Here is a 21040-nt window from a genome sequence, read left to right on the forward strand (position 1 = left end):
CTCTCTCCCAATCCATCCCAGCCCTCTCCCACCACCCTAATTATATTCCAACACTCCAATTCATCCCTTTCCTCTACCCCACTCCTCAGCATCCCGACCCTCTCCGTCACGCCACTATCCTACCAGCCCTCTCGTTCTACTTCACCCGACTCCTCTCCCCTTCCATCTGTCTATCTCACACCACTCTACATCCCAATTTTCACTACCCTGACAACACCCCAGTCCACCCCAACCCTGTCTTCACTGGCCCACTCCATCCCATTCCACTCCACCACCCATCCCACACCATCCCAGCCCTCTCCCACCACCCAAGCCTATCCCATTCCAATCAACCCCCTCCAATTCTGCCTCAACCCTCCTATTCTACCCCAGGTCTGTTCCTCGCCATCTCACCCCCCCACTCTCCCTCCTCACCCCACCCCATCATTCAGGTGATCATTTGGTGGCTCCACAGTGCAACGACATTGAGAAGGATAAACTAGTCCGTGCCATACCAAGGGTTAAAGATGATGTTAAACAGATTAAAGAATATTTACAGTTGGAAGTAAATTATACCAAAGGTTTAATTTTGGTTTCGATTACCAGTGGATGGCTGATCCATCAGCATAAGCTTCACCTTTTCTCATAAGCCCCCAAGACAATGGTGATCTGATTGCTTCCGGATTATAATTAAGGACTGCATTTTAAGAGTAACCACAGCAGTGATCTCACAACTACAGTGGAAACACAGGATACTGACAGCAATAGTCTGACTGCCAACGGAATCTGACTGTTCCAGTCACGCAGCCCATGAGTTAGCAGAGTCACACGTGGGGCCAGAACATGAGTATTCGTTGGTCTTAACTCTTTGCTGATTATGTTCCTTTTAAGTGATTGGGACCTGATCATCTACAAAATACTCATCATTTCTTTACTGGAACCTTAACAAAGGCTGAGGATAACCTGTTGCTTCAGTGATTGAGAGTCTGAAACTACAAGGATGTGCCGGGTTTGTGTTTGTCAGGGAAAGGGAGCAGGACTGGGACCTACTTGAATATGCAGGGAATGGAGGGATATGGACCATCTGCAGGCAGAAGGAATTAGTTTAATTTGGCATCATGTTCAGCACAGACGTCGTGGGCTGGAGGGCCTGTTCCTGTGCTGTACTGTTCTATGTTCTAATTCTTAGCATTACAAAGTCGAGACAATGATTAATGTGATGGGACCAGTGAAACGAAGACACAAGAGATTTTGCAGATATTAGAATCTGGAGTAACACACACAAAATGCTGTGGAAGCTCAGCCGGTCAGGCAGCATCTATGGAGTGAAATAAACAGTCAATGTTTCGGGCCGAGACCCTTCATCTTCTGAGTCCTGATTGTCAATTTTTAATACATTTATTTTAAAATGTATTAAATGGGTGTGTTAATTGAAGTATCAAAAAAACAGTGAAATAAAGGAATATATGTAAATCCTACCTAAACGTAACTTTTAAATGAAGGTAGTTAATCCCATTTTGAATGAAACATATGTAAAATATATAAAAATATAAGATATAAGAGAAAGATGTACACCAGTGCCAGATGTGATGGCTGGTGCAAAGCTGGGTGGGACAGAGGGACCTTGGTGTACATGTCCACAGATCCCTGGAGGTGGCAGGGCAGGTAGATAAGGTGGCTAAGTAGGCGTATGGGATCCTTCATTCACCAGGGCAGAATGTAAGAGTATGGTGATTGATGGTATTGTTAGACCATGTCTGCAGCACAGTGTGCAGACAAAACATTAGTTAGACCATGTCTGCAGCACTGTGTGCAGTTCTGGTCACCACACTATAGAAAGGATATGATTGCATTGGAGAATGTGCAGAGGGATTCATCAGGCTGTTGAAGACAGGAGGGACTGCAGATGCTAGAATAAGCAGCATCTTGACCCACGGGGTTCTTCCAGCATTCGGTTTTTATTCACCAGGATGTTGCCTGGGATGGAGTGTTTAGGTTTGACGAGAGACTGTATAGGCTGGAGCTGTTTCCTTGGAGCGGAGAAGGCTGAGGGGGAACCTGACAGTATTATGAGGGGCATAGATAGTTTATACATGAGAAACTTCTCCTTATCAGGGCAGGCACGGTAGTGTAGTCATTAGCATGACGCTATTACAGCACCAGCGACCCGGGTTCAATTCCAGCTGCTGTCTGTAAGGAGTTTGTAAGTTCCTCCCCATGTCTGCATGGGTTTCCTCCGGGTGCTCCGGTTTCCTCTCACATTCCAAAGACGTGCGGGTTAGGAAGTTGTGGGCATGCTATGTTGGTGCCGGAAGCGTGGCAACACTTGTGGGCTGCCTCCAGAACACTCTACACAAAAGATGCATTTCACTGTGTGTTTCGATGTACATGTGACTAATAAAGAAATCAAATCTTATCTTATCTTATCTTATCTTATCTTATCTTATCTTATCAGGAATGTCTATGACCAGAGGGTATAGGCTTAAGGTGAAGAGTAGGAGATTCAGGAGGGATTTAAGGAAGATTTTTTTTCACCCAGAGGGTGGTTGTTAGAATCTGGAACTCACTGCCTGAGGGAGTGATGGAGGCAGAGATTCTCACAACATTTAATAAGTATTTAGACAAACACGTCAAGTTCCTTGTCTTTGAAGACTGTGGGCCAAGTGCTGGAAAATAAGAACAGTATAGATAGACAGCATGTTTATGCTGGGCTGAAGGGCCTCTTTCCATGACGTATGTGTCTATGGATATTAAGCATATCCAGCCTATCACCCCAGCTTTCTGGACCTCTTGATTTCGGCTAAATGTAATTAGGCCAACTTCACAAATCAGCAGCAAATGTGCAGATACTGGACCGTCTGGACCTGAGTTTATTAAGCTGATCTTTAATTGTATTTGTTTCTTTCAGAATTCGGGGTGAATGCTTATAGTTGTAGCTGACCATATGTTCATCTCAGTGCTAGTTAACCAAGAATTTCCACTGCTGGTTAACCCTATCATTCACTTGTTCACAGAGTAAATCCTGTTGTCCAGCATCTTGCTCCATCCTTGATTGTTCCCTGAACCTGATGGCTTGCTGGACCATTTCAGAGTTGGCTGCAGTTGTTGGTCTGGAGTCATATATAGAACAGGAGCAGACAATGGAGTCCTCCTTCTGTCCTTCAGAATTTCTGATTCACCCGGACACCTCTTTTACCCTCTTTAGACTTATTCATCTCTAACATTCATGACACTGACCGTGTCAACTTTTCCTCTCTCTGTGATTGCTCTAACTTACCCCTTTCTCAACCTGTAGTGCACCACTCACTAAGGAACAACCCCAACTTTTTAAAATCAGTCCTGATGACAGGTCACTCACCTGAAACATTAACTCTGTTTCTCTCTCCACAGATGCTGCTTGACCTGCTGAGTGTTTCTAGCATTTTGTGTTTTTGCTTTACTAATAAGGCCAGACTGAGTAAGGATGACATAAATGATCCAGCCAGGTTTTATAGGAAATTAGTGGTTTCACGGTCATCATTACCAAGTCAGACTTTTTATTTTTTTTAATTACTTCAATTTAAATTCCCCAGCTACCGATTTGAATTCATGATTCCAAATCAATGGCCCAGGCCTGGAGATCAGTCAAATCACTTGACCACTCTCCCAGAAGCAAAGCTTGGGAGTTTAATAATTAGTTTGTTTGCTAATTAATTGTATTTGTTGTACATCCAATACTCGGCTTCTTGAATCTCAGCAACACCACAGGATGTATACTAGATGAATCAGGACATTTTCTATGTTGTTCCCTTAAGTGTTCTTAAATAAAATATGACAGAGCATTAGAGCACCAGTGGGAGACATTCCGTGTGATAAAACACAGACCTCTTATTGCAGTACAAACCTGCAGTACTGAACTACACAGTGTGTCACACCTGAGTAATGAAGGCACCCTCACAGTGGAAGTTATACATGAAATTAACTCAGAGTGTCCCAGGTATCTAATTACTGTTTATCTTCACATATTCTGTCCTGTGCTGTGATACGTTTTAGACACTTTAATTCCCTTGGTACCTGGGATAACTTTGAACATTTATAAACCTGTACCCATGAATACTTCAGGGCAGTGTGTGTGGTGCATTGCACTGGCCCTGTGGTCATAGCAAACAAATGCATGTTGACTCCTCCTGAATGTAGCAATGGCATTGTAATTCCAAGAGAAGCAAAAAAGTATTGTGAAGAAAGGATTAAGTTTATACAGGATAATCAATGAAGATTGGTCACTGTTGGAATGGAGAGGAATGCTACTTTGTACAAGATCCTACAAACAATAAGGAACAAATCTGGAGCAAAACCAAACTACTGGAGGAAATCAGCGGGTCAGGCAGAATCTGTGGAGGGAAATAGACAGTCGATGTTTCGGGTCGAGATCCTTCATCTGGATATGGCCCCTCACGAGTGCAGATTAAGGATCTCGACCTGAAACGTTGACTGTCTATTTCCCTCCACAGATGCTGCCTGACCCGTTGAGTTCCTCCCGTAGTTTGTTTTTTGCTCCAGATTCCAGCATCTGCAGTCTCTTGTGTTTCCAAAGAACAAGTCTGATTTGGTTATGTACATTGATAAATGTTTCTGAGTATTCTGGAGCAGTGCCAGTGATGTGCAAGGACAGATGGGATCTCTACACAACATCTCATCCAAAATGCTAACCATGAGGCACCCTCAGCGCTACACTGATACTATGGTCCAGAGAAAGGGCTGTACTAAGCCAAGCCTGCTGCTTGACAAATACCTGGTCAAAACATTTATTGTCACTTGTTAACTGGATGTACTTTTATCAAAATCATTTCCCAGCATGATAATCTTCTATTGAACTACTAAATGGAGATCTTAAGCTCAGAGGAAAATCATGGCAGAATAACAAAATAACTAGGTTCTGTTCTCAGGTTACATGAGCCTTGTTGAACTTGTCTATGGGTCAACATGACCACAGTCCGGAAGTTAATTCGAACAATGAGTTGAACCATGTGAGGCTATGCCATTGTCTACTGCTATTGGATAGAAATACTACCACAGTGTTATGATAGGAGATAAAAGAGATTGTCTGGCTTCAAAGATGCAACAGTAAAGGTATAAAACAGAAAAACAACGCTTGTCAGGCCAATCACTGACTATAGGTTAGTTCATCAGCCTTTATACACTGAACTCTATAGACAAGGATTTGGGTACAGCAGGAAGCAGGACCATTGACATATCGTCGTCTTGAACTTGCCACAAGCTCACCTCAGTGCCCTTGTTAATTATACTAGAGAGTAGATTACGGGCTGCCAGAGGACCAGGAGTTTAAGGTCAGAACATCTACACCCCAGTTACAGGAACGGCCTTACACATTGTCCGGAAACAGGACAAGAAGGGTTTGGGAATTGGAACAAATTAATGATCTAAAGCTCTACGATATGCAACACAGAACAAGACAGTAGAAGGGCCTTCCTCTGCTGTGATGAGTTTATCAGAAGGAGAATTTCATTGATCTGGTTGTGCTGTGCTTGACCCTAGAGATGAACTTGCAACCTGCTTCATCACTGAGTATCTGACCCAATATTCCTCGGTATCCATAAACCCATCAGCCTTGTTCTAGAATTTTCTCTATACCTAATCACTTTCAGCCCTCTGAGGTGGTTGGAGTGAAGAGCAGGAACTGTTCCTGGTGCCATACTGAAGCTCACCTGGGCATGGCCTGTTCTAAGCCGTAGTGATTGTGGGCACAGCTCTCTTACATTTTAGGTTTTGTGACTTATTGGGCTACTTCTGCTGAGTTCACCCAGACTGCACCAATAGCTTGAGGCTTCTGTCTGCAACGAGTATCAGGCACAGCTGGAACTGAAGGAGCCTGCTGTTACAGCTGGAGTTCCTATACAATGTGAAAGCAGTGTTGGTTTTATCTAAATCTGGGCAGCTGTGTATGTTATGAAAGCATAAAACCACTATGGTTTATTATTCAGCATTATTACCATTCTGCCTTTACAATGAAGTTTTTTGCATACAGAAGCCCACATCTTTCATTACATTATGGAACTCAGTACAGAAACACACAATTCAAGTAATTCACTAACTGAAATCCTTATACATTGAAGATAAAACTGAAATCACACTGCCTATAGAATCAGGCAAGAGATGACAAGCCGTTTTGGAATTTGCCCGGTGCCTAGAGTTCGAGGAGCTTCCCCCAGTCATTTTACAGGAGTATTCAGTCAGGTTTAGGTTTACTTTTGTCTGCCTTGGCTGATTCCTGCAACCAAGATGGTGGCTGCTGCAGCCACTATGAAGCGCTGAAGACCGTCCACGTCGAGTTCCATTCCGGAGGTTTCTAGCGGCGATCTCCCACAGTTCTGCTTGATGTAACTGAGGAGGGCAACAGGCTGGGACTTCAACTGACGTCAGTGGCCCCACTGCTGTTTGGTACTGACTGTTAACAAATTGTTAAAGAAATTCATTGAGTACAGGTTCTATATAAAGAGTAAGGATTATGGTGCCAAGTTAACACTGGCTCTCACACACACACACACACACACATACACGCTCATGCACAAACACACACAGACACACACTCGTACATACACATGCACAAACATAAACCACACACACACACACACACACACACAGAAAGTTGTCCACATCCTCCTATGCGCACACATCTACTGATGTGCACATGTTCACTCACACACTCATGCATTCACATACAGCTGCACACTCTCACACACGTAGGTGTACGCTCTTTCATCATACACAGAAACATATGCACACATATACACACACACATGTGCATGTGTACAGAGAAACACACACACACAAGCACAACAATGATCACGCACACTTACATTGTAATATATAATGAGGTACACTGACCTTTACTCAATCATTTACCCATATGTGCAGAACAACAAACTGCATGCTTATAGCACTTTTATCGTAGTAAAGCCTCATAGGAGCATTATCAAGTAAATTTAGCAAACTATATATGTTCACAATTGCTTCTGCATTCACACAGTCAGTTGTTCACTCATAAAACCTTATTGTCGGTATACACCAATTAAATTATTTTATATTTTTTTACAAACACACACGCATCCTTCTTTGTTGCCATGGAGAGGTGACCCCCAACCCCAAATTTCCTACACAGCCAATTCTTGTGTACAGGTCGGTGGAACAGAGCCCAGGGGCCGGCATAAGGCCAGGACTGAGAAGACAGCCTGGAGTAGACAAGATGACTTTCACCCCTCACACAAGCAGGCTTTGAGCTGACGTTTTAGCCTAGGAACCATGGTCCAGGCCTTTCTCCAGCTGCAGTGGCAAGTTCACACATGTTTCACCAGTCCTGGAGAACTCCTACTGGGCCACAGTATCACCTCAGTCACCAGGTCCAGCATTAACTGTGAAGTTCTTGAAGCTGTTCTGGCAGGAGTTAATTAACTCTGGTTTTTGGAAAAGAAGATCTTGGCGTAGACTGTGGAGGGACTCTGGGGGCTCGGAGAGCTCGTCACAGGTGGGGCAGTTGGCTGTGTGGGCATCAGTTCCAGCTCAGCGTAGGTCAGGCTGTCTTCCATGATCCGAGGCTGAGGAAGAGATAGAAGCATTATAAAGCTCCCAAAGCAACATCTTAGAAAGGCTTAGGACATAGACTTAAGCATCGAAGAAGTATCTGCATGAGCACAAATCACCAAGACACAGAGGGGCAACACACAAAGCACTGGAGGAACTCAGTGGGTCAGGCAGCATCTACGGCGGAAATGGACAGTAGACGTTTCGGGTCGAGACCCTTCATCTGGACAGGGGTCTCAACCCAAAACGTCTACTGTCCATTTCCCTCCACAGATGCTGTCTGACCCGCTGAGTTCCTCCAGCGCTTTGTGTGTTGCTCCAGATTCCAGCATCTGCAGTCTCTTCTGTCTCCATAATACACAGAAAGGTACTGGCCTAGAGCTGGTAGGTGGGATTACTGTAGATAGGTGTTGGATGATCATCATGATGGGGTGGGCTGAAGGGTTTGTTTCAGTGCTGTGTGACTCTATGACCGGTTGGAGTTTCTGGGCTGGACTGGGGGGAGTGGAGGAGTGTAGTTATGTGGGGATTTGATTTGAGATTGAGAGACTGAAGGGGGCTAATTCAGTGGAACCTTCCAAAATGGAATTGCCTGCACAGTTGGAGAAGAGGTGGTGAGTTCAGGAAGACTATTAAGAAGCGCACAGGATCCTTGTCTTTTGAAATAGGGATGCAAGTAAAAGCAAGCAGGTTGAACTACACTTTATAATTCACTAAAGAATTTCAACCAGTTCTGGGCCCCATACTGCAGGAAACTTGTCAGAGCCTTGGAGAGGGTGCAGAGGAGGTTTATTGGAACAGACCCACGGACAAGGTTCTTCCACAGAGTGGAGATTCAAAGCTGGAATCTTTCTCCAGGGTGTGGAAAATGTTAACTGAAGATGATGGAGGTGATTAAAGCTCCAGAAGAAAAAGCAGAGAGGACTTCTTGCACTGACAAAAAGAGGGAACTGATGTGAGATAGTTGGGAAGTGAGGGAGTGGGGATCTGGAAGACACTGCCTGAAAGGGTGAGGAATGCTGGTTCAGTGAAAGCTTCCAAAAGGGAGATGGATAAGTGTTTGGAAGGCAAACGTTTGAGGGTGATGTGGAAGGAGAAGGGGAGCAGACGCCATTGGATCATTTCTTCAGTTGGCAGAAACACAATGAGCCGAATGACATCCACTGGTGCTGTAAGGTTCACTGCTTCCAACAGCAGTAACACAACAGCTATTACTGAGAAATCCAACGTCCAATGTTTTAAAGTGGATTTCTAAGTGGACAGATGGACAACAGCCTTATTCACCACAAGCTGAGAAGTTTGCCCAGTGCTGGGCTCACAAACACACAGCTCTGAACTAGGTACACTGGAAAAGTCCTGGCTTTGGTCTCTGGTTATTCATTGAGTTCGTAGATTGAGGCAACACTCAGTATTCCTGGGAATACTCATCAGCCTTCCCTCTCCAGGCCACAGCCCAAAAACTGGCCTGAAATAGGGGTCAATTTTGAACTTGAAGCTAATGGGCGTAAAAATTGGAGAAGATACAACATAGATTATCAGTCATTTTTGACGACTGTACAAAGTCATTGCCTATCTGATGTGACAATTGTGGTTTGGATACCACATACTTAAACAGACCACTGGTAGGAGTGCAGAGCTGCCTGGTATCAGGGAACCATAACCTGGTCAATGGTATCAGGAGCGGAAGGGGATTGACAATGACTTGCTTCCACTCTGGTTTTATGGGTTTTGAGGTGGATGATGAGGCCAATATTGGAAGCAGAAACTCTTCCGCAGACAGAGCAGGAGGTACCTGTTGGAGTAGTTGAGTGATAGGTTGTGAAGTGGTGCACTCTTTTTGCTGTTTAGGGTTTCTGTCTGCTCCCCAGGTATGGTCTTGAGGTTCTCCATATCATCCTGAAAACTCCTTCTACAGAGTTAAAAATTCACTTTGTATTATTTTCTAAATCCTTCCCCCCTAACTCTGTGGCCTCCTCCAGCTCCACAGTCCTCCGAGGTCCCTGCACCTTTCTACCTTTGGTTCCTGGTACATTTAGCCATCTCTCCTGTTCTCTTCTTCAGAGGCTTGGTCTGCCAATATATGCTTGTTCTCACCCCTTGATGTGCCTTGGGATGCCCCACTGCAATAAAGGTGTTGATGAAGTACAAGTTGTTGTTTTTGTCTTGAGCTCTGCTCGTTGACTCTACACCCAGGAGGACTGAAGTCTTTTGGCAGCTTGGTCCAATGCAATTAGTTTGGAGCATTGTTTTAAATGTTAAAAAAGCACCACCGGAGTTATTTGGCTAAAGCTGTTTGCTTTGCTGAGTGAAAATGTATATTGAAGTACTTTCCCTTTATTGAATAAATGCCACTTATGCTTTGTAAGCTAACTCCAGTAATTGAAAAATTCTGTTTGGAAAATACGGTCTGGATGCTTTTCAACCCTGTGTGCTGAGCACTGCTAAAAACTGCGCCAGAAGATGCTGCCAGCATTGAACTGTCCTCACTGATGTCTGCCCCAGTGGTCATCATACACGCACTCCTTGTACCAAGGACCAGTCTGATCCTAAGTGGTGAAGCCCAGTGTTGTGGCAGAGTTTCATGTGCCTCATTGACAACACACCTGGGGGTTTGGTTAGGTGGACAGATCAGGCCATTCCTAAAGAGTAGCTGAAAGAAATTGGCAATTGGCAAAACCATGTCTCCTGCTTAATCTGCAAAACCTATCGATGTCTTTGAAATGTTGAGAAACATCCAAAACTAATTTAAAATAATGAAAGAATTACAGAAATACATTTATTACATTTTATAAAAATGTTTTTTAAATAAAGTTAACTAAACTCAATTATCTAATACTTAAATAAGTCCCTCATACCCAGTGCAGTGTATGTAATGGAGACACAGGAGACCGCAGATGTTGGAATGTGGAGCAACAGACAATCTGCGGGAGGAACTCAGGGGGTCGAGCAGCATCTGTGGGGGGAGAGGAATTGTCAGTTGTCAATCCTTTGCCCCCCCCGCCCCCCCAACCCCCCTCACCTTCAGATGCTGCTCGACTCGCTGAGTTTGTTGTTGCAGTGGTTGTGAATGGTAATTATTGCTTTAAAGCCCATCAGCCTGTTAAGAATTGTATCTTCTGATTAATTAGCCTTTGAGCTGTTCCAGAGGTGTTGAATAAACTACACTCAGTTTGTTTGCGCTCCATGTCTCCAGAGTGGGACTCAAACCCACAGTCTTCCTGCCCAGGTGGGAACATTGTCAATGGATCACTGCTGACAGGGCTGGTTACACTAACAGGAGGTTCATTAACTCACTCAGATCTCAGGGTTTTGGATCAGCCTGCTGTGCACCCAACTAGCCCGAGCTGAGAAAAACTAGGAGTGTTTGGGTTCCATTTCAGGTCCAACCTGAAATCTGGTTGTCTCCAATAGAACAATTACTTCATTTAAGGGGCCAATTCTATGTTGTACCACTGATTGAAAGGAGGCAAAGAGCTAGGAATCCATCCTTATCTCCTGTACTAAACAGGCAATAGACAATCAGGCATCCCCTATGCTTCTCTCAATACTTACGCCCAATTAAATCAAAGGAGCCTGATATCAGGAGGGGCCTACCACAGTGCTTATTTATTACCGTGATCAAACCTCTCCAGGTGGGAAGATGTATTGGGGATCCATGAAATCATTTTGAAGTTCTCAAGCTTGATGGTAGGGAAACGCTGCTGGAGGTGAGTGGGAAAGTTGCTTTTACTTGTGTCAAAGGTACCACTGGGAAAATGGATATAATTAATAAATGTAAACTCTTGCATATAGTCACCAGGCCCACAACCAATCTATATTTAAAATATTAAAAAAAACACAAAAGTATTTCCTTGCTGGTTACACAACATGGAATTTAACCTTTTCTTACATGGATCCCTGAGATTAGATGCATTCAAATTTAAACGGAAGGAATGGTCCTGACATGGGAAGGCAGTAATCCTTCCTTGTGATCAGTGTCACCAGTGGCTGTACCAGCAACTGACCAATATTGAACTAATGTCATTGGATTTCTGCCCCTGCTTCTCCACCTACCCTGAGCAACAGAAATATGGTGAATTACACAATAGTGGATGGTGCGGAGATTTGTCTTGATTTGCTGACGAGTGCGTTTTCATTGTGTTAAGTGAATATGAGGATAGTACAATGCAGTTAAGGTGGGTGGTTGGTCTTTTCCTCAAGTGTGTCTCTACACTCACATCATACTTTAACTCAGTAAAAGTCAAAGCAAGTGAATGATGTCATTACAAAATCCAAAAGCCAACTCCTTTTTCTCTCTATCTGAATACTGGTACACAAGTCACGGAAAGCCCAACATGAAAGTATAGCAAGTGATTAGGAAGGCAAATGGTATGTTAACTATTAATATAAAAGGATTTTAATACAGGAGTAAGAAAGTCTTGCTGCAATTGTACAGAGCAGTGGTGATTCTGAATCAAGTTTCGTTCCCTCCCGCTAAGAAAGAATATAGTTGCCGCAGAGAGACTAGGTTGGTTGCAAGGATGATGGGTTTGCTGTATGAGGAGAGGTTGAGTAGACTCGACCAATATTCCCTAGAGTTCAGAAGAATGAGAGGAAGATCTTTGGAATGCACAGGCTGGATGCAGGTGGGATGTTTCCTCTGGCCGAGGAGTGAGGAACCAGGAGTCACAGCATCAGAACAGGAGGGAGAGATGAGGAGAAGTTTCTTCACTCTCATTGTGCTGGATATTTAGAATTCCCTACCACTGATGGCAGTGGGTGCTCAGTTTTTGAGTTCATCCAAGATGGAAATTGGTGGATTCCTGGACATGAATGGAATCGAGGAGTAGGGGAATGTGCAGGAAAATGGGACTGAGATGAATCTTAACGAATGCCAATGTAGATTCGTGGGGCCCCAAGCCAACACCTGTTTCCATTTTTTATGTCCTTATATTCTTAGCCATGGTGCAGATGGATCAGAGTTCCAACGACTTGCTTCCTTTCCCCATTCTGCCCATGCAGTTTGGGTGTAACACCATGTATGCTGAACTTGCTACATCTTTTTACCAGATTATGTGAGGGGTTAAGGGTTGTTATATCTGCAAATTACTCGGTAGAATATATGGAAATACAGCCTTTGTAAATCTACCTAGGTAAAACAAAAACCTTTAATTCCTTCCCTAATATAAACCATTAAAGGCAAACCCAATAATTACAAGGTGCAACATCTCAGTGCATTCTCTGCATTACTGCCATCATTTCCAGAATAAGCCTGACACTTTTGCAAGCTATGCTACATATGCAGAGTTGAGTTGCATCAACTCAACAAAGATGACATCAAAACCCAAAAGGGAAAACAAATCGACTTAGGAGCAAAAGTTAATTCAAAAGGTGCCTGAGCAGAACAAGAGAGATAACAAAAATTCTTCACTAAACACAAAGAACAGAAAATGGACCACGATAATCATGCTACATTGTTTAAGCCGAAGTGTAATATTTCAGCCATTTTGTGCTGGTAATGTAATTAGTGTTAATTGTTTTTGCCAAGTGCCCTACGTGTGTGTGTTAAATCCCGCTCTCTCATTTAATTACCATTTGTTTTATTCTCATTTCACAGGGCTGATGTCTTATGGGCTATTACAGGCTCTTATAATCGCCCCGGTAAACTCTAAATCATGCAAATTTTAAGCACATCAAGTGGTAAAATCAGATTCTCTGGATGTTTTATTGAATTATTGCAAAATTGCATTGTGTTCTATTGTAGATTAGCTATTTATTCTTTATTCTATTATGCGTTGATATGAAAAATAATGCTGCATTCTCGAATATGGATCACCCAGTGTGGTCTGAGCTTTTCATACATTTTTATGATGGTCTGATAGTAAATATAATTCAATGAAGCCAAAGAGCACTAAATAAATAATTGGATCTTAGAAAGCAATAAAGATACAATAAAATTAGCAAGTCTACAATGAGTAAATTGTACGTGAAATGATAGGATTTCAAATTCTGTCTTTGCTTATTGCTTAAGGTTCTGACAATCGAAATATATAAAAATATTGCAGAAACTGGCAGGTGTTTGTATAAGATGTAGGCATTAAAACAATGCAGGCAAGACAATGCAATACAACAGCTGATAGAGTGGCCATCGCTGGCTGGGTGTGCTGCTGAAGGTTTCATTACCTGCTTCCAATCTTACAGCTTTTTCTACCAGTGCCCAATTTTTCTGTAGCGAGCAACAGCCATCAAAAAAAAGGCACCAAGTTTCAGAAGCAGATGACAGCACTATATGGGATATTCAGCTCAAGCAGCTCACAGTGAATCTCTGGACCACTATATTTTAGATAATAACCCCGTTACTTTTCTCCAGCAGTGTTCATCCTAGATGCCTGGACAATTTCTCTGTCTGTTCCCTGAGCCATCTCGTTAGATGAACGTTCAAAGGTCACAGCAGTGGTATGGTTTTAAAGAATGTGTAGGGTTAATGGAATCTGCTTTGCTCCATAGGAGAAGTACTTCCCAGCATAAAACAAATGTTTTTTTCTTTAAACAAGACAATACTCAGTAACTAGGTGTTAAAGATGTGGCCAGATCTCTATGGTAAAATTAGCAGAAAGAGTATAATTGAATAAAATAAGGCTGGATTTGAGTTTATAAGACATCCATATAAAACTGGCTGTGCAGTGTTTAAGGGCTGTTTCTATGTGTGGAGAACTGTGAACAGTGAGTGCAGATTAGGTTTGGTCTGTGCAGAGTATGTGGGACAACCCAGGAATTGCTCCAGAACCAGACTATTCTTTCTAATTCCTTCAAAATAAGGGAAGTAGTTTTTTCACTCCAGACATGGCTTCAGTACAAGGTTGTGTCAAGTATTCACTTACCAGAATGGATTTGGCATCATGTTTCTTCAAGAACTTTCTTTTGGAGGATGCCTCTCTTCTTGGTACTGTAATATAGAGCAGAGGCATGCCATAATGTTAATGTCGGCAAATAATGTATCTTTTGCTTTTCTATGGATGCTTTGGCCTTCTCATGCTTATATACACTGCACACACCCCCAACATGTGCACACACAGAGGCACAGGCGCGAACAACACAGACACACAGTGGAGTATACATACAGACAAATGACAACACAGGTACAGACAGGCCCACATATGTTCTCACACACACAGGGAGACACACACACACACACACACACACACATATGCTGACACTGCATTTTGAGGAATTACAACTACTTCTTTTGCCAACAAGTTTTAAATTACTTTTAATAACCAAGTCTCTCACAGTAGACTTCAGCAGTCTGCACTCTTGTTTAGTCTGAGTGTAACATATTGCAAATGTAAGTTATTGGACCCAGAGGTATAATGATGGTGACGGAGTGAATCAAAGGCAGAAAAAAATGAATTGTGTGTAAAAAAAAGTGCATTTTTATTTCAGAGACCACAGGCTGAGGTGAATTCACAGCACCTTTTGTCACATGGTACCAAAAACTACACTGACTCATTAGTAGTGCACAGATTGGAAAGAATTTATTAATAGGGGCCAATATATTAGAGAGATTCCTCATGGAAACAGGCCCTTCAGCCCACCAAGTCCACACCTACCATCACCCACCACTTACACCAATAGATATTTATTTAAGATATTTATTTATTAGTCACATGTACATCAAGACTCACAGTAAAGTGTGTCTTTTTGCGTTATTGAGAAGGTGCTGGGAACAGCCCACAAGTGTCGCCACGCTTCCGGCACCTAACCCGTGCGTCTTTGGAATGTGGGAGGAAACTGGACTACCTGGAGGAAACCCACGCAGACACAGGGAGAATGTACAAACTCCTTACAGTCAGTGGCCTGAATTGAACCCAGGTCGCTTGCGCTGTAACTGTGTTACGCTAACCGCTACACTACCGTGTCGCCCGAATCCTTTGTTAACCCCTTTTTTTCCTATTCTCCTCACTTTCTCATTAACTTTCCTCCCCATCGCTACACCCCCCCCCCCCCCCCCCCAGATCCTACCACTTGCCTACGTACTAGGGGCAATTACAGTCCACACAGTCCTAGGAAGAACGTGCAAACTCCACACAGACAGCACCCGAGGTCAGGATTATGAGGAATCAGCTCCACCAGCTGTGCCATTGTGCCACCATTAGCGATGTTCCCCTGGTTCAGCGAAGACAAGGAATAGCAGGGAGCTTATTGCTGCAGCGAGTCTTGTGAGCTTGAATTGTTATGGAGCATGGAGCAGTTACTTGCTTTTGATCACATTTCACATTGACCTTTTGGGTTGTACAGGTATTTTAAATGTCTGGATCAGCACACGACTTTTCCAATCCATTTACATGTTTAAATATTTTGGGAAGTTACTGCAAACCCTGCCCTCATCTGCACTCCTAACATCACTGGATATCTGGGGAATGAACAAAGGCCCAGGTGAGTGCAGCACAGAGAATGGTACAGAGAGGGTAAACTGTGGCGTGATCAACGTGAAAGGTGAGTAAATGGCAGAGTGAGAAAAGTGGGGAGTGACTGAAGTGGGAGTAAGTTAGTGCAGGGTGAGTAACACTGCAGGTTGAACGGTGGTAACAAGCACTGCAGTCTTGGGTCAATCCTGGCCAGGGGTTCATCCTAGCCAGAGTGATAACGGACTTATCCTGTCTCTGCAGCGAGATCCAATTCCATTGTGCAGTTGCGACAATGAAAGTGTGAAAGAGAACTCAGCTGCCAGCTGAAAGCCCCCAAAGTATAGCTCGATCCCAGTCAGAAATAAGACTTCATTGGTGGGCGGAGACGTGCCTCTGTGCTGAATGAAACTCTGGCTCAATCGAAACCTTGCCTTACGCTCTGTTCCCATCAGATAGGCAGGTCGTACTTGCTTCTGGGGCTGGCAGGCAGCTGGTAGGGGGCGGGAAGTGAATTTCAGGACATTGGCTGGTTCCTGTTCCTCCCCAGAAAGTGCTTTCTGCTCTTTGCCTGAAAGATGAAAGCATAACTTGCTGTTGTCTGTGGCTATTTTATGTTTGAAAACGGGCATCAACACACACCACTTTCTGCCTTCAAACATTTTTTGCAAAAAGTGGTGTTGTTGAAAGATCCAGACTGATGTGGAGCTGAAATATGATCTGCCATTTACAGAGTGTGTTAAAAAATTCATCACTCTGCTGGTGGGAGTATTTAATAATGTATAGATGACAGAGAAGATCACTCCAAGCCTGCAAAATGGGGCCTGGTAATCAGGGTCACCCCAACAACATTGTCATTTTGCCAGTTGGGTTTGTGTGGGAGGTACAGAATTGAAGACTGATTGCTCCCTTACCCCAAGCTGCCAGTGCGCAGTCTTTACATTCACTCCAATAGCATAAGAGGGCATGAGGTACATAATGAGTTGTGGGTCAACATGAGTCCTGCAACTCCTTTTCCAAATGCATCATCTAGGGTATGACATAGCTTCGCGACTTGCAATGTTGCCTCCCTTGTTTATGTGGACCAGGCTGACCCTGCTTGGACAAGTAGGACCACACTCCCTGTTCCTGATTTCCAAGTAGTGACCAGGGCCAAAAAAACATGGGTTCAAATCTTGGTTGAAGTCTGTAATTCTTTTGGTTACAAAGCCCCGTCAAATATGATGAGGCAAAGGCTCTTGTGGATGTTATGGAGAGTGGTTGCTGTAGAACTAAGAATCAGAGACATTTATGGCACAAAAAGAGGTCTTTTTGACCATTTATTCATGCCAACCAAGTGTGGAACTATGAGTTACTCCTATTTCCCATCTGGAGCAACAGACAGTTTGCTGGAGGAACTCAGCAGTCTGAGCAGCATCTGCGGGAGGAAGGAGTTTTCGATGTTTTGGGTCGAAAGCCTGCATCAGGAGAGGGTGGCTGGGGCATGGAATGCACTGCCTGGGGCGGTGGTGGAGGCAGGTGCATCGGTCAAATTCAAGAGATTACTAGATAAGTATATGGGGGAATTTAAAATAGAGGGATATGTGGGAGGAAGGAGTCAGATAGTCTTAGGCGAGGTTTAAAGGTCGGCACAATGTTGTGAGCCAAAGGGCCTGTATTGTGCTGTACTGTTCTATGTTCTGTGTTCTATGTTCTATGTAAAATCCAGTCTGAAGTGGCTTATAAGGGCTTACAGCTGGAAACAAGCACTAAAATGGGGCCTAAACGATTCCCAAAGAGTCTGTGGGTGCTGAACAAGGGAGACCACCAGCAGCCACCATCTTCTTCCTGTTGTTCTTGCTCCTGCCCCATTTCCCTCAGGTTCTAGATGTCCTCGTTCCTCTTTCTCATTCATCAGCTGCCGTCTTTAGAGCACTCATTCGTGGAGCATCACACCTTGACGAACTCCCTGCATCTGTGTAGGCAGCAAACTCTCACCATCAGGAGACCACTGGTGCTTTCCACTATCACCCTTGTCATTGGGTGGTACCGTGGCACAGCTGGTAGAGCCGCTGCCTCACGTCACCAGAGACCTGGGTTCAATCCTCACCCCTGGTGCTGTCTGCGTGGAGTTTGCTTGTTTTCCCTGTGACTGCGTGGATTTGCCCCGGGTTCTCCAGCTTCCTCCCACATCACAAAGATGTGCAGATCGGAAGGTTAATTGGCTCTAAGTGCATAGGTGAGTGGTAGAATCTTTTACCCTTTACTCTAAATCTATGTCCTCTGGATTTACCTACCTGTGATATGGGGGAACATTTCCTGCAGTCCATCCTATTCACACCCCTCATAACTTCATATATCTCAATCATGTCCCCTCATGGGCAGACCCAGCCTCTCCAGCCTCTCCTCATAACTGAAACACTCCGTCCCAGGCAACATCCTGGTGAATCTCCTCTGCACCCACTTCAGCATCATTACATCTTTCCTATAGTGTGGTGACCAGAGCTGCATGCAGTACTCCAGCTGAAGTCTGACCAATGTTTTATAAAGTTGGAGCATGATCTCCCTGCTCTTGTATGCAATGCCCCGGCTAATAAAGGCCAGTATCCCATATGTCTTCTTAACCATGGTTCCATCTCTTCAATGCAGAACACCCATTACTTGCTCAACAAATTCTGAGGGTTCCCACCTGCTTTAAGAAGACCACTATTATCCCAGTACCTAAGAAAAACAAGGTAACATGCTTTAATGACTACTGCCCGGTGGTTCTGACATCCACCATCATGAGATGCTTCGAGAGGCTGGTCATGGCACACAGTAACTCCAGCCTCCTAGACAACCTCAACCCACTGCAATTCACCTACCACTGAAACAGGACTATGGCAGACGCCATCTCCCTGGCCCTACTCTCACCTCTGGAGCATCTGGACAGTAAAGACACCTACGTTAGATTATTGTTTATTGACACCTACATTAGATTATTGTTTTACCTTGTACTACCTTGATGCACTGTGTAATGAATTGCTCCGTATGAGCGGTATGCAAGACAAGTTTTTCAGTGTACCGTGGTAGATGTGACAATAATAATAAACCAATTCCAAATTTGAATCAGACGAAGTGGCCAGAAATCAGAATCCTAACCATGAGCAAAGAGATCTTGGAGCTTTCCAGATTTAGTGCCATTCTGGTATAGAACTATAATTAATAAAATAGCCATACATGGGTCAAGGTGAGAAAATAGTCAGGGACGAGAGGCATAGTCTAGTTAGGGCAGGAAGCAAAATAACACTTAGGTTTCATCACCAGATTTCCTGTCCTCTGTGCTAACCTGCCATTCAGAGCAAAATCTTCCGTTGCAGCTTGTCAGCTTATTTTCCTGGGTGTACTTGTGTTTAAATATTTATCAGCATATATGTGTACGTTTGGCATATGTGTATCTAAGTATGTGCACCATATATCTGATTATGTATCTGCACACTACATCTGTGTAGATGCACTGCAGATGTGGTGGGGTGAGGATATTTATGTGAGAGTATATGTGCACAAGTACATTTGCTATCTATGCATTGATGCAAACTATAGGTATATAATAAATATAGGTATATAGATATCTGTGTATTTGTCTGCTCGGTGTATCAGGTATTTAACATGACATGGTTACATTGGTCAGTTTTGATTTTCTCTTCACAGAGCAGCTGATACATTTCTGTTTCTGCTGTAGATAACTGTAATGTGTGTGATACCGAACATGCAAGGTAAATAAATAAAATGCTGGACATTAACTTGGTCATTAATTAGATTTCCACCAATTCATTAGTAGCCATGTCAGGGGGAGGCTTAGGCAGCTGCCAGCAATTACAAGCCGCCTCCATCAATCAATTCTTCAGCAGCCAAATAACCTTTCTGTGCTTCTGTTGATTGATATCCTAAGTAGTCCTTTATTACTGTTAACCATGTAAGCGGGAAAAGCTGGGATACTGGAAGGGGCAGGTCTTTCATTGCTTTTCCTGGAATTTAGCTTGACGGGCATTTTGGCACAGAAAATTCATCCAAACTGGACAGTTCTTCAGCAAGAGAGGCACAGATAGGGCAGAAAGTCAGAATCTTTATTCCCATGATAGAGGCATCAAAACCAAGAGGGCATAGGTTTAAGGCGAGGGGAAGGAGATTTAGAGGCGATCTGAGGGGTAGGTTTTTTTTACACAGAGTGGTTGATACCTGGAACTTGCAGCCAGAGGAGGTGGTGGGATCAGATATAATTGCTGTGCTTAAGAGGTATTTAAATAGACACTTGAATAGGCAAAGCATGTGAGGACACAGAGCTGACGCTGGCAAATAGGATTAGTGTAGTTGGACAAAAAGTTCGGCGGGGACATGACAGGCTGAAGGGCCCATTTCTGTGCTGTAGAACTCTTGACTCAATAAAAAAAGTGGAGGAGATGAGTGGGGAGGGCACGGTGTGGCTGGCTGGAATGTTAAACTGGCCTCGGTTAGTAACCGAGTCAGCAGTTAACCAGTTCCTTATGAATAATTGAGTATATGTTTATAGGGATATCTTACATATTCAAATAAACTGACCAAACAATGAGTATTCCACACTGGTAGGTTGGTTCAGGAACACAAGGAATCTTTAGAGCATGACTTTGTTGTATTATTAGATTGGCTAGGAAGAGTTATGCAAAGCTTGAGAAAGACAGCACGATTGACAACATCGCCTTAATGGGTAACAATGCTCTTCATCTGGGACAAGAAGGGACTCACCAATAACATCTTGTTCCCAATGTGCTTCACTGAAGCATATCAAACAAAATTTGGGAGCAAGCCGCCCCAGGACATATTGGGCAAGATGACCAGAAACTTGGTTACAGATAGGGGAGAGGAATGTAGAGGGTTTCAAGGGCTGACTTCCAACGTTTAGGGCCTGGACAGCTTAAGACGGCTGTATTCTTGCACAACATTGGCAGATACACCAGCTTTGGAGGAAGATCCACTGAGACCTACTTTTCACCGGGACTGGTGGAGGTGCATCACGAGCTGCAATTTTTTTCTTCTCCGCTTTGCTTTGGAATATGGGTGAGCTCACTGGAGTTGTCGCCATTTCTCCTGAACTGCAAAACACG

At 43.7% G+C, this 21040-nt stretch overlaps 1 protein-coding gene across 1 annotated transcript in view; it reads right to left on the bottom strand.

The window, feature by feature from the left end:
- Positions 1-5371: 5371 nt before the first annotated feature.
- vstm4a (V-set and transmembrane domain containing 4a) overlaps positions 5372-21040 on the bottom strand; it is a 50840-nt gene continuing 35171 nt past the window's right edge. Inside the window, exons 7-9 of the mRNA XM_052041540.1 lie at positions 20922-21028; positions 14418-14482; positions 5372-7571 (exon numbers count right to left, since the gene is read on the bottom strand). Of these exons, the coding sequence (XP_051897500.1) occupies positions 7425-7571; positions 14418-14482; positions 20922-21028 (319 nt within the window). The 3' untranslated portion in view covers positions 5372-7424. The remainder of the gene's footprint in view (positions 7572-14417; positions 14483-20921; positions 21029-21040) is intronic.

Source organism: Pristis pectinata, chromosome 30 (assembly GCF_009764475.1).
Source record: "Pristis pectinata isolate sPriPec2 chromosome 30, sPriPec2.1.pri, whole genome shotgun sequence".
Classification (NCBI taxonomy): Eukaryota; Metazoa; Chordata; class Chondrichthyes; order Rhinopristiformes; family Pristidae; genus Pristis; species Pristis pectinata.